At 45.3% G+C, this 12,476-nt stretch overlaps 1 protein-coding gene across 3 annotated transcripts; it reads right to left on the bottom strand.

Moving 5' to 3' along the window:
- Positions 1-942: 942 nt before the first annotated feature.
- Positions 943-8,777, bottom strand: APEX2 (apurinic/apyrimidinic endodeoxyribonuclease 2). 3 transcript variants are annotated; one of them, XM_027963026.2, is made up of 6 exons: positions 8,480-8,777; positions 7,278-7,361; positions 6,483-6,663; positions 5,790-5,936; positions 4,661-4,730; positions 943-2,240 (listed from the first exon to the last, which is right to left on the bottom strand). In XM_027963026.2, exons 1-6 carry the CDS (start codon positions 8,634-8,636, stop codon positions 1,335-1,337), a joined length of 1,545 nt encoding a protein of 514 aa, XP_027818827.1. In that variant the 5' UTR covers positions 8,637-8,777; the 3' UTR covers positions 943-1,334. The 3 variants fall into 3 exon arrangements, with proteins under 3 accessions (XP_027818827.1, XP_011962017.1, XP_011962016.1); XM_012106627.4 differs by having other exon boundaries at positions 8,487-8,777; XM_012106626.5 differs by lacking the exon at positions 6,483-6,663 and having other exon boundaries at positions 8,487-8,537.
- Between the last annotated feature and the right edge of the window lie 3,699 nt (positions 8,778-12,476).

Below are 12,476 nucleotides of genomic sequence, written 5' to 3'. Positions count from 1 at the left end.
CCCATGGTTTCACCAAAAATCCAGGGATTGACTCTTCATTTGTAGACCTGAAAACTTTGGCCCCAGGTAGTCCCTGAAGCAAGGAGATGGAATCAGCCTAAATCAATCTGCCTGGAGGAAAGGAGTGGTTCCCCAAAACTTGAAGGTATTTTCCAACAGAGAGAATGGATATTCTCCTCAATCCATTATCCTCTTTCCTTCCCACAGTACCTTATAGAAGAGTACTTATCAGTTCTATTTCCCAAGGTGGGAAAGAGGCTTGGCTATAGCAAGCAACTTGTTCAAAGCAAGGCTCCCAACCTCTCTAGGTCATAACACACTGAAAACATGTCCATGGAACACTTGGGTGAATTAATATTTCCTGCCTAGGAGGCAATATTTCCTAATACTTGTACAATTAATTCCTGGTCCTGTCTGGCAACTCTAGGTTTGAGGGATCCATTTCTTTCCACCCTTTAACACATCTGTGGCAGCTGTGAGACCCATCAGTTGGGAAACATTGGTTTAAAGCTACACAGCCTGGGGCTTCCCTGATGACTCATGACTGTAAAGAATCCACCTGTCAATGCAGGAGATCCAACTTCAATCACTGGGTCAGGAAGATCCCCTGGAGAAGGGAACAGCAACCCACTACAGTATTCTGCTTGGAGAATCCCATGGACAGAAGAGCCTAGCAGGCTACACTGCATGGGGGCACAAAGAGTCGGACATGACTGAGTGATTAACACTTTCATACAGCCCACCTGAGCTTTCTGTCCCACCATACCCATCTCCCTTGATGACCCAACCTCAGCAGTACAGGAAACCCCAACTAAACAGAGAACCTTTATGGTGAGCACCACTCTTCCTTCATCACTTCTCCTTAGGAGTTCAAACCCGGGACTGAGATAACATCTCTAACGCAACTTTATGGGGCACATCCAAAATGTCCATATGACATGGTGCACTACAACAAAGACATGGACTTTATTTAGGCACAGATACATTTTCTGGCAAGGTAAGAAGAGGTTTAAAATTACAACTTCCTGGGGCAACTGCTTCTGGTGTACTTCTGAGAGGAAGGTGGGAAGTGGGGTGGGGGACTGGGTCACAAGCATTAAGCACAAGAAGCTCACCAATGAGGAGGAACTAAGCAGGAAGAAAAGAGAAAAAAGGAGGCTTTAGAGGAAGAAGAAAAAGAGGAAAGGGGAAGGGTCCTTGAGGAAGGTGGAAGAGGAGGAGGAGAAAGAGGAGGAAGAAAGGAGGTCTTGAGGAAGGAGGAGGCAGCTTAGGAGGAAGTTGGCCTCAGACCATACAAGGTAGACTATGTCAGACATCTCTAGGCCTGCGTTGGTTCAGCTGGGCCTGCTCCAGAGGAAGAAATTGCAGCGGGAAGAGGGGTCAGTGGGAGGACCCTGGGGCCTGGCACACATGTAGAAGTGGCGGCCCAGGTTGGGTCCTGGCTTCTTTACAGTTCGCATTACACATGGCTCCCTGTGTCCCCCACAGAGGGGCATGGGCGAGGGTCCTCCCAGCAGAGATTTCCAGAATGAGGTCCTTATCTCCTTTTCATCCTTGGCCTCTGAAGCCTTGGCCTGCCCCTCCACCACATTGGCCATCATGTCCTCTTCTGAGGTCTTTGGGGTCTTAAGGGTGCCCAGGCTAGGAAGATCCAAGTTAGAAGTTTGGGGGCGACTGGAGGATGGCTGGAAGTAGCTCATCAGGTTTTTTTGGCCTCTACTAGAGACAGTTTTACTTGACCGGGACCTAGTTGAGCGCACACGGGCTTTGTTTTGGCGCATGTATACCTGTGTTTGATTGCTGGGCTGTAGTGCTGATTGCTTGAACACAGGATCTTGTTTGAGGTGAACCAGGAATCGTAGGATCTTGAGTTGGGTACCTGCAAACTCGGGGAGGAAGCAGGTGCACAGAGGTGGGCACTGTTTTGCTGGCACAGAGGACACACTTAAGACTGCACCCACAGGGCAGTGATCAGAGCCCATCACCTCAGGCAGCAAGAAGGAGTCCTGAAAGGTGTCTATGACCAGGGTCCTATCCCCCAACACGTAGTCAAGCCGGGAGCCATAGTTCAAATGGCGGGCACCACTGACTGTCGACCAACAGGTGAAGGCCCTCTTCTGCTTTGGGTGGAAGCAGCGGTAGCTATCGATGAAGGGTCCCATGTGGGAGCCACTCTCACACCCCAGGTTACTGAGCAAACCATCCATCCACTTGCGCCCTGGGTCCTCTTCAAAGCATTCCTGGGGAAAAGGGAAGAAGACAAAGAAAGAGGCAGAGTTAGATGCCTAGAACTGTAAGGGACTAACTGCTTCATTTTACAGACAAGAAAATGTGGCTGTTCCAAAGAAGAATGCTCAAGGTCATACAGTCTGGAACTGGCAGAGCTGGGATTCACTTTGCATCCTTACTGATTTAAAAGCTCATGCTTCTTTTTACTTCTGCATCAAGCTACATCTACTTTGCACTGGGCCATAAATCCTGGGCCTGAAAGCTTCCTGTTGGTTAATCAAAGCAATTCTCAGAATTGCTCACCAAGGGAATGGAAAGTAAGATGTGTAGAATGGTTACCTCTAGGAAGTTGGGCTACAATTAGGAGTTAAGACTGTTGCCTTTTCATGTAAACCCTTTAGTACTATTTTGGTATTTGTTTTGGTATTTGACGGGCTCAAAGGATTCACAACTGAATACTTCCTTTGGCCCTGATTCCTAATTCATCATCCACCCAATCCACTTACTCATCCATTCAATGCAACAAATGTTCAAAGAACACTGACTATGTGCCAGGTGTGATATGAGTGACAAAGTGGGACCCTGATCTAGTCTTGGGGACCAACAAGGCTTTCTTTTAGCAAGTGATCTGGAGCTGAGAAGTGAAGATTGAGCAAGAATAACCTAGGCAGAAGGTGTTACAAATTGAGATAACAACTTATGCAATGGGCCTGTGGAGGGAGGGAACAGTGTACCCAGAAGACTGGAGAGGCAATGAGACTGTGGACCAGAGTACCAATAGGAGATAACTATCATAGTCCACATAAGCAAGATATGATGGTTACTTAGACTAGGGTGGTGCCAGGGGAGATAAAACGAAATTAAGAGATGATTTGGAGCTAGAATCAACAGTACTCACTGGACAACTGAATGGGAAAAGGGAGGGTAGAGAAGGACAATACTAACACGATTCCCTGGCTTCTGGTTGGAGCAACCAAGAGGATGGACGGTACCATTTAGGGAGGATGAGACTAGAATAGCTGGTCTTGTGGGAAGTGGACATATTCTGCTATTTTGGAAAGATTGTTTGTCATGTCATCTGGTATTATTCTTTTTTGTTGGGGAAAAAAAGAACACATAAAGTGCACTCAAGAGATCTAGGATATTTCTGAACTAAGAAGAGAACACATAAAGGTGTATGACACTATCACAGGAAGCAGGAAGAACAGATTAAGTAAATACCCGATGAGGAATAAGGTAGGGAGGACTGATGGCTTTCAGTTTGCAGTGTATACTTCCTTCCCCACCATGACCATCACCAGTCTCTATCTCATTTCTGCTCATTTTCCCCATTGGGAGACACATCTATGTCCTGTGGGTCTTCTGCAAACCAATCAAGGAATCTTCCTACAGCCTCTTCTTTGAGGTAAGCAATGATGAGAACTGACTTGAGGATACTAGCACAGTGGTTCTCCAGACTGAATATACAATAAAATCAGCCTGGGAGTTTTTAAAACATACTGCTACCCTGGCCTCACATCCAATAGATTCTGACTTAATTGGTCTAGGGTTACATCAAGGTATTGATATTTTTGTAAAGCTACTTATTTTAATGTGCTTTCAGAGGTTGAGAATCATTGGCCTAGAGGGACTCAGAGATGAGGGGTTGATACAAGAAAAGAAAACAGAAGGGAGGGGATGCCCACCAATTCAGAGGACAGTGAGAAAAGCCAAAATGAGAATAACTTGTGCAATGGGCAGAGAGTAGAAAACCTAGGTGGAGTGGATGGAGTGTGAAGGGGTGCTGAGGATGGGAATAAAAGACTGAGCACAGACAAGGAAGAGCCTTGAATGCCAGGCCTGGGTGTTTGCTCTGCATGTCCGCAAGGTAACTGGGAGGTATTAAAGATTTGTGAGCAGGAAACATACTCTATTAGGGAAATGATCCAGATAATGTGGAGTTCGAGGCCCTCAAAATCTGACTGGAACTCTCTAGCCCCGTCCTCTGCTACTCACCTTCCTTCCCTGTCATCCCCTAATAAGAAGGGGACTTGTAGTTCCTAATGCACACCAGCCAAATTCTCACCTTGCAGTCTTTGCTCATCATGCCTGAATGATTTGCTCTCCACTCCACCCCCAAGTTCTTTTCTACTCATCTTTTAAGACTCAGCCATTTTAAGATATCTCCCCTGAAGTCCAGACACTATTCTATAATTGACTCATCATGTGTCCATAGCCAACCATCATGCTGAGAGCTCTGGGGGACCAACAGTCAGAACTGACTGATAAATGAGTCCATAGCATAATCCTCAGTGCTTTGAGAACAGAATTTCAAACTAAGCTCTGCTTTTCCACGGATATTTGCCACTGGGCAAAAAAAAAAAAAAAACAGCACTGATTGGCTGAACAGAATCAGTCATGAGTGAGATCAAAGGCCTAACGGGAACCTTACCATGTTGACTGCATCCCAGTGATCAATGGGGCGGTGGGCTGTATTCAGATCACCCATAATGATAACATGGCTGAAAAACATAAAATGAATGTCAAGAAAAGGAAGCAGCAGTCCTGGCCCATCTACTGTCTCCTGGGCCCAAGATCTGCCACCTGCCACATAGACGTGAAGATGGGATCCAACAGCAACGCATAGTAGTCCACCTCTCCAATTTCACTATAACCTTGATGCCTTTTACAAATGACCAACCCAATTCTGATCTCCAAAGGTAAAACTGTTTCTTTTTTTGACATGATTGTCTCACTGATCTCTATCAAATGGCATCTTTCTGATCCTTCAAAGATGAGCTCAGGTACCATTCCCTCTAGGAAGCAGCTCTTGATTATTCCAACCCAACCTCACTTTCCTGTCCTTCTCTGGGACAAGACTTTTCATTTGTTCTAAGTATGTTACCTTCCTCTTATTTCACCCTTAAAACTTTACTGAGGTAGGGATTCATACAGGGCTTCTCTGATAGCTCAGCTGGTAAATAATCCACCTGCAATGCAGGAGACCCCGGTTCGATTCCTGGGTCAAGAAGATCCACTGGAGAAGGGATAGGCTACCCACTCCAGTATTCTTGGGCTTCCCTGGTGGCTCAGGTGGTAAAGAATCTAACTGCAGTGCAGGAGACCTGGGTTCGATCCCTGGGTTGGGAAGATCCCCTAGAGAAGGGAACAGCCACCCACTCCAGTATTCTGACCTGGAGAATTCCATGGACTGTATAGTCCATAGAGTAGCAAAGAGAACGACATGACTGAGTGACTTTCACTTTCAGGGTTTCATATACTTATTTTACAAAAGAGAAAACAGAGGCAGGACTAGCTTTTGGGCTCATAGTGAGTAAAAGGAGAAGCCAAGGTATGTGACCAGAGGTATTTGAGTACAAAACTCGTATCTGTATCACTTTACTTGGTCCTCACAAGCTCTTAAACAGAAGAGCCTATTCCCTTGGGCATGCTGTTGTCTACAACTAGGCTGTGAATGAATTCAAAATACAAAGATCCCACATCCCTCCCAATGGGTCCTGACACAGGCCTGGGCACCCAGGAAAAGCTCAAGGAATCCTTGCTGCACAGGCTTACGGTACCTGCCAGCTGCCAGGAGAGCTTCTGCTCGGATCTGCAGCAAGCGATAGAAGCGCATCTTAAAGGTGAGTCGCTCAGGCTTCCCAGGGTCCGCATGGGGGCAGTAAACGTTGATTAGGGTCAAGGTCTTCTCCTTCCCTTCCCATGTGCTGGGAAGAAGAGAACCAGCCCATCAAAAAGGGATCACTTGCAAGCCACCCTTCCCCTTCCCACACCATGTGACTTCCACTCAAGGTTGTCTATGGGATGAAAGTAAAGGAAAGGGATAGAGAAACATGAATGAGCTGGCATACACAGGACTTGAGGATTGACTATACCTATGATGACACACAGGTAAACCAAGTAACAGTGCTGCCATTCACAATGATAGGCCACAGAAGGAGAGCAATCTGGGGCAGTAAGTTCAAGGTTGACTAACTTGCTTTTGAGGCACCTGTGGTAATAAATGTTAGGCCTCCCAACCAGGCTCCCTCCCACCTCAGCCCCAAGCAGAGACAGAGAACTCAAAACTCAGAGAAGAATACAATTTGTTCAGGGTCACAAACTAGGTAGCTTAGCCAGGACTTAAGTCCAGGAATGGCAAGTTTAGGAAGTTTTCCAATGGCGGATGCATGTTTATAAGGCAAGCCTTAGAACCACCACATTCACAGAGTTGAACTAGCAATGATGGGTGACAGGGGGATGTGGACTATTACCAGATTTTGTGTTGTGTGAGGAGGGCCCGGCCCTCACTATCCAGAGCTCGAAGCTCCTCTTGGGTGAAGTCATCCAGGTTTCCATAGCAACCCACATCCCCATTCTGCGTGGAAAGCAGGCCACTCAGGCCTTCTTCAGCAGCCACTGGGGTAGCACTGTCCTTACAAAAAGTGGCTACACCTGGAGACAGAGAGGGTACTGGAGACTGAGCCGGCCTGGCAGTAAACAGCCTGTTGCACAGCCTATTGCCCCTGCACAGGTCACATGCTCAGCTTCATCAAGCATAGCTCTCTTGATGACTCAAGGGCCATGGATACTTGGGGCAAGTCTACTCAAACCCTGGGTCTCAGTTCCTTCATCTTGAAAAGATACAGATTAATAACACCTAATATTCTAAGTGCTTTACATGTTAGCTGCTCAGAAAATGCTATTATTATTATCATATGAACTAATAAGTTCAGTTCTTGCAACAGCCCTAAGAAGTACACATTATCCCCCTTTTCAAAGTGAGGAACTTTGAGCATAAAAAAGTTAAATAGCTAGCCAGAGGGTACACAGCTAGAAGTGAGCTAGGATTCAAACTCAGGCAGTCAGGCTCCAGAGCTCACATAACTAACCACCACTTTTGTGCTTTTGCAATCCAATATTATACAAAAAAATATCCTTCATATAATCTTATGTGGCTTTATCTCTGTAGATAAAAAGCCTAATTTCTTACTGCCTTCTCATTAAATATTGAAAACCCTTTTCCACCTGCCCTCATCACTTTAAAGCCCCCAGAAAGACCCATTTACCCGAATAGCCACTGCGGTTGCGGCTGAAGCTGAAATAGGAGTTGTAGCCCTCAATGATAGCCAAGGGCTCTGTCAGCACATCCCCTGGGGGAAAAAATATGTAAGATTACATCAGAGATAAAACTAGAAAGGCCTGGAATTATAGCTGTAGGCTAATTTCTTGCACACATCAGAGCCAGGGTGGGAAGGGAAAATTAAGTATCTATGATTAGAGAAGTTAGAAAGGTGGGGACGATAGAGGAAACTGATACCAGAATTACAAGAAAGGGGAAGACTACCTAATGGGAGGTGAAGAATTAGGTGGGAAAAGGCTAGGTGACTGGAGGAAGTTGGGGGTAAGAAATGGTTATATGGGAGAGAAGACTGGGAATCTGAGCAGGAGGTAGGAGAGAGAGGGAATTGGAAGATTTGAACAGAGGATGCAGGGAAAGTAGGTAACTGGTCTTAAAGGTGGTTGGGTGGGAGCGGGAAGGAATCAGGGGATTTAGCTGTGGGGCGGGGGGAGGGGGGGGGGGGGGGTGGAGGCGTTGTGTGTGCAGGGAATTACCAGAGTCTAAGCTTGGGGGTGGACATAGAGTAGGAATGAGAGGCTCTCTGGAGAAGGAAATGGCAACCCACTCAAGTATTCTAGTCTGGAGAATCCCTTGGACAGAGGAGCCTGGGGCTATAGTCCATGGGGTTACAGAGAGTCAGACATGACTTAGCAACCGAGCACTCAGCTGGGGAGGAGACAGGGGGTAGAGATAAGGGGATCTGGTGACTTTAGATAGAGGTTTAAAAAGGAGGAAATTAGGGAGTCTAAACTGGGGACAAAGATGGGGTGGGAATTAAAGGATATGGACTGCGGGCAAAAAAGGGAAATTGGGGGAATCTGACTTGGGAGTGGGAGATGGAAAGTGTGTAGGGGAAGGAAATCGGGGGACTTAGCTGGGGTAGGAGAATGAGTAGGAATTGGGATGTGAAACAAGATGGAAATTGCAAAGGGGAGAGAATTATGATTTCGCCGAGGCCGGGAGATTATGTGGGAATTAGGAGATCTAGCTAGAGCGTGAAACAGAGAGGGGAGATTGGGATTCCAAATTGGCTCTAAGGGGAGGATTCTAAGAATAGAGAAATGGGAAAGTGAAGTATATGGAGCAGTGGGAAAAAGTTAGCAGAAAGGGGAAAGTATGGTAGGCGGTCCTAAATTCTTGAGTGCTCACTGGTTACTTTGGTCTCCTGAAGACAGACGATGTCTGCATCCAGCTTGTCCAAAATGCGCCCCATGGCCATGGCGCTGCAGCTGCTGGGCTCCTCGTATTTCACCCCTTGCAAGGGGCTCCGGATCCCATTGATGTTCCAGCTCACCAAGCGCAACATGTCGACAACTAATTACAATGTCCTTAAGCCCGCGCCCAGCACAGGCGCTAGGGGAACCACTGGAAACTTTCAAATCCAGCAGGCCTGAGCCTCCCGCGCGCGGGCGCGCGCGCGCGCATTTGCGCAGGCTTTCTAGTGAGTGCCACCCTAAACGGTCGGACGTACGTGGGGCGGGGCTTCAAGCTCTTCAGTTTTCATTGGTAGGAGGAGCGGAAGCTGATGGGGAAGGTGCGGTCGGTCTCCCCTAGGGGAAATGAATGGCGAGAGAAAGGTCACGGGTTGGGCTTCTCCTACCACCCAGCACTGGCTCGTGTGCCTGAGTCTGATTCCGTTTCTACTCTGCTCAAAAGTCCCTATGGTGCTTTTGATTGCTTACAGACGAGATTTCACCACTATTCAAGTGGCAGAGCCTTAAGCGGAACCGCACAGCCAGCGGAAGCACGCAGCGACCAAAACCCCCGCCCCTAGTGTTCAGACCGCACCCCTTGGTACCCGGAAGCCTTTGAGGTGGGGAGCTGGGAGTGTCTGGAATAACCCAGCGTGTAAACGCGGAAGCCAGACTGAGCAAAGGGAGCTTTGTGGCTGAAGGCCTGAGCAGTAAGAAAGGCTCTAGATTTTGGAAATTAAGCACGTGTTGGTAATTGTTTGCAATTACTTTCTCCCAGTCTGTAGGTTGTCTTTTCCTTTTGTTTATGGTTTCCTTTGTTGTGCAAAAGCGTTTAAGTTGGGTTAGATCCCATTTGTTTATTTGCTTTATTGCTTTTGCCTTCGAAGACTGATCTAAGAATATATTATCAGGATTTATGGCAGAGAATGCTTTGCCTGTATTCTTTTCTAGGAGTTTTAATGTGTCGTGTCTTATATTTAACTCTGTAAGCCATTTTGAATTTATTTTTGTGTATGATATAAGGGAGTGTCCTAACTTCATTTATTTACATGAGGTTGTCCAGCTTTCCCAGCACCACTTGCTAAATAGACTGTCTTTTTTCCACTGTACAGTCTTGCCCTCTTTGCCCAAAAGTAATTGAAAGTAAGTGTGTTAAGACAGAAATATAGACCAGTGGAGCAAGGTAGAAAGCCCAGAGATAAACCCATACACCTATGAGCACCTTGTCTTTGACAAAGGAGGCAAGAATGCACAATGGAGTAAAGACAGTCTCTTCAATAAGTGGTGCTGGGAAAATGGACAGCTAACTGTAAAAGAATGAAATTATAACACTTCCTAACACCATCACAAAAATAAACTCAAAATGGATTAAAGACCTGAAACTGTAAAACTCTTAAAGAAAACATAAGCAGAACTCTCTTGGACATAAATCACAGCAATATCCTCTATGACCCAGCTCCTTAATTTAATTAATTATCACTCAGTTGTGTCTGACTCTGCAACCCCATGGACTGTAGCCTATCAGGCTCCTCCGTCCATGGGATTTTCCAGGCAAGAGTGCTGGAGTGGATTGCCATTTCCTTCCCCAGGGGACCTTCCCAACCCAGGAATCGAACCTGGGTCTCCCGCATCACAGGCAGACACTTTATCGTCTGAGCCACCAGAGAAGTCCCTAGAGTAATGACCCAACTCCTAGAGTAATGGAAATAAAAGCAAAAATAAACAAATGGAACCTAATTAAACTTAAAAGCTTTTGCAAAGCAAACCATAAACAAGATGAAAAGACAACCCTCAGAGTGGGAGAAAATAATATCAAATGAAACAACTGACAAAGGATTAATCTCCAAAATAAGCAAGTGGCTCATGCAGTTCAATATCAGAAAAACAAGCAACCCAATCAAAAAATGCACAGAAAACCTAAACAGACAGTTTTTCAAAGACATATAGATGGTTAATAAACACATGAGAAAATGCTTAACATTTATTATTAGAGAAATGCACATCAAAACTAGAATGAGGTGTCACTGCATACTGGTCAGAATGGCCATCATTAAAAAAAAAAATCTACAAACAATAAATACTAGAGAGGGTGTGAGAAAGGGGAATCCTCCCGCACTGTTGGTGGGAATGTAAGTTGATACAGCCTCTGTGGAGAACACTGGAGATTTCTTTAAAAACTAGGAATAAAGCTACCATATGACCCAGCAATCCTGGTACGGGGCATATACCCTGAGAAAACCACAATTTTAAAAGACACATGTACCCCAATGTTCATTGCAGCACTATTTACAATAGCTAAGACATGGAAGCAATGTAGATATCCATCAACAGATACAGAAATTGTGGTACATATATACAGGGAAATATGTGTGTGTTTGGTGGGAGGTTGGGTGGGTGTGTGAGCATATGCCTGCTCAGTTGTGTCCAACTCCTTGTGACCCCATGGACTGTAGCCCGCCAGGCTCCTCCATCCATGGGATTTTCCAGGCAAGAGTACTGGAGTGGGTTGCTATTTCCTTTTCCAGAGGATCTTCCAGACCCAGGGATCTAACCTGGGTCTTCCTCATTGTAGGCAGATGCTTTACCATCTGAGCCACCAGGGAAGTCTATGCAATGTATAATTTACCATAATGAAAAATAATAATAAAAGGAATGAGGAACCATCACCTCTTCCTAGTTCCAAAACATCACCTAAAGGGAAACACATACCCATTAAGCAGTTAGTCCCTATGCCCTTCACCACGAGCACCTGGATGCCATCAATTTGCTTTCTCTCCCTGTGTGTTTATCTATTTTTGATTTTTCACATAAATTAAATCATTGGAAAATGTACTAAATCCCACTGAATCATACACTTTAAAATTGTTAACTTTATGTTGTGCAAATGTTACCTTGGGCTTCCCCAGTGACTCAGAGGTAAAGAATTTACCTGCAGTGCAGGAGACATAGGAGACACGCGTTTGATCCCTAGGTTGGGAAGATCTCCTGGAGGAGAGAGTGGCAACACACTCCAGTATTCTTGCTGGGACAATCCCATGGACAGGGGAGCCTGGCAAGCTACAGATCAAGGGGTCACAAACAGTCATGACTGAGCACTCAAATTTTACCTCAATTTTTTAAAAGCATATACACACTATAATATATAAAATAGAGAATCAACAAGGACCTACTGTACAGCACAAGGAACTCTACTCAATACTCTGTAATAATCTATATGAGAAAAGAAGCTAAAAAAGAATAGATGTATGTATATGCTGTACTTTGTTATACACCTGAAGCTAACACAATATTATAAATCAACTATACTCCAATGTAAACTAATTTTTGTTAAGAAAAGGAGAGGATAAGGAAATGTTCTATGCGCATTTATATGGGAAGATATCAAAGTGCATTGGGGGGCAGGCTGCAAAATAGTACTGAACCTTTTGAATAAACCATGGGGAAAATGAAGGAGTGGGGAAGCACTCTAATGGAGTAAGACTTAGGAGAGGGCCTCTGGCTTTATTGGGCTGGGAGAGGGAGATGGGGAAGTTTCATCCAGCCCACCCTGTAGCCATTATTTTTCTTTGGCTTTATAGCATCCCTAGGATGCGACCTGACAGTACTTTCTCTTCATTTCTCAGATGATTAAAATCAAGACCCAGAGAATCTAAGAGGATTATCCATGTCCAGAGCAGCACTGTTTCCCAATATAACCCAAGGCTCTTCCATATGCATTTATCTCACTTCCTTGTCAGAGCAACTTTGTAAGGGACATTAAGGCTAAATAAGAGAGGTTCAGTGAATTTGAATCAATATCACAGAAGTAGTAGAGCCAAGATTCAATCCATATCTTAATCAGCTCAAGGAATACTTTCCTGAGTAAGTTTTTGTTTTGTTTTGTTTTGTTTTTAATAATCACCCATGCACCACTTTTTCTCTGGGCCCCCACACCACCCTATCGTCCATTCTGT

This window comes from Ovis aries, chromosome X (assembly GCF_016772045.2).
Source record: "Ovis aries strain OAR_USU_Benz2616 breed Rambouillet chromosome X, ARS-UI_Ramb_v3.0, whole genome shotgun sequence".
In the NCBI taxonomy this organism is placed as follows: domain Eukaryota; kingdom Metazoa; phylum Chordata; class Mammalia; order Artiodactyla; family Bovidae; genus Ovis; species Ovis aries.
Note: the sequence above shows the minus strand (reverse complement) of the source record. Positions and strands in the feature narration are given on the sequence as shown.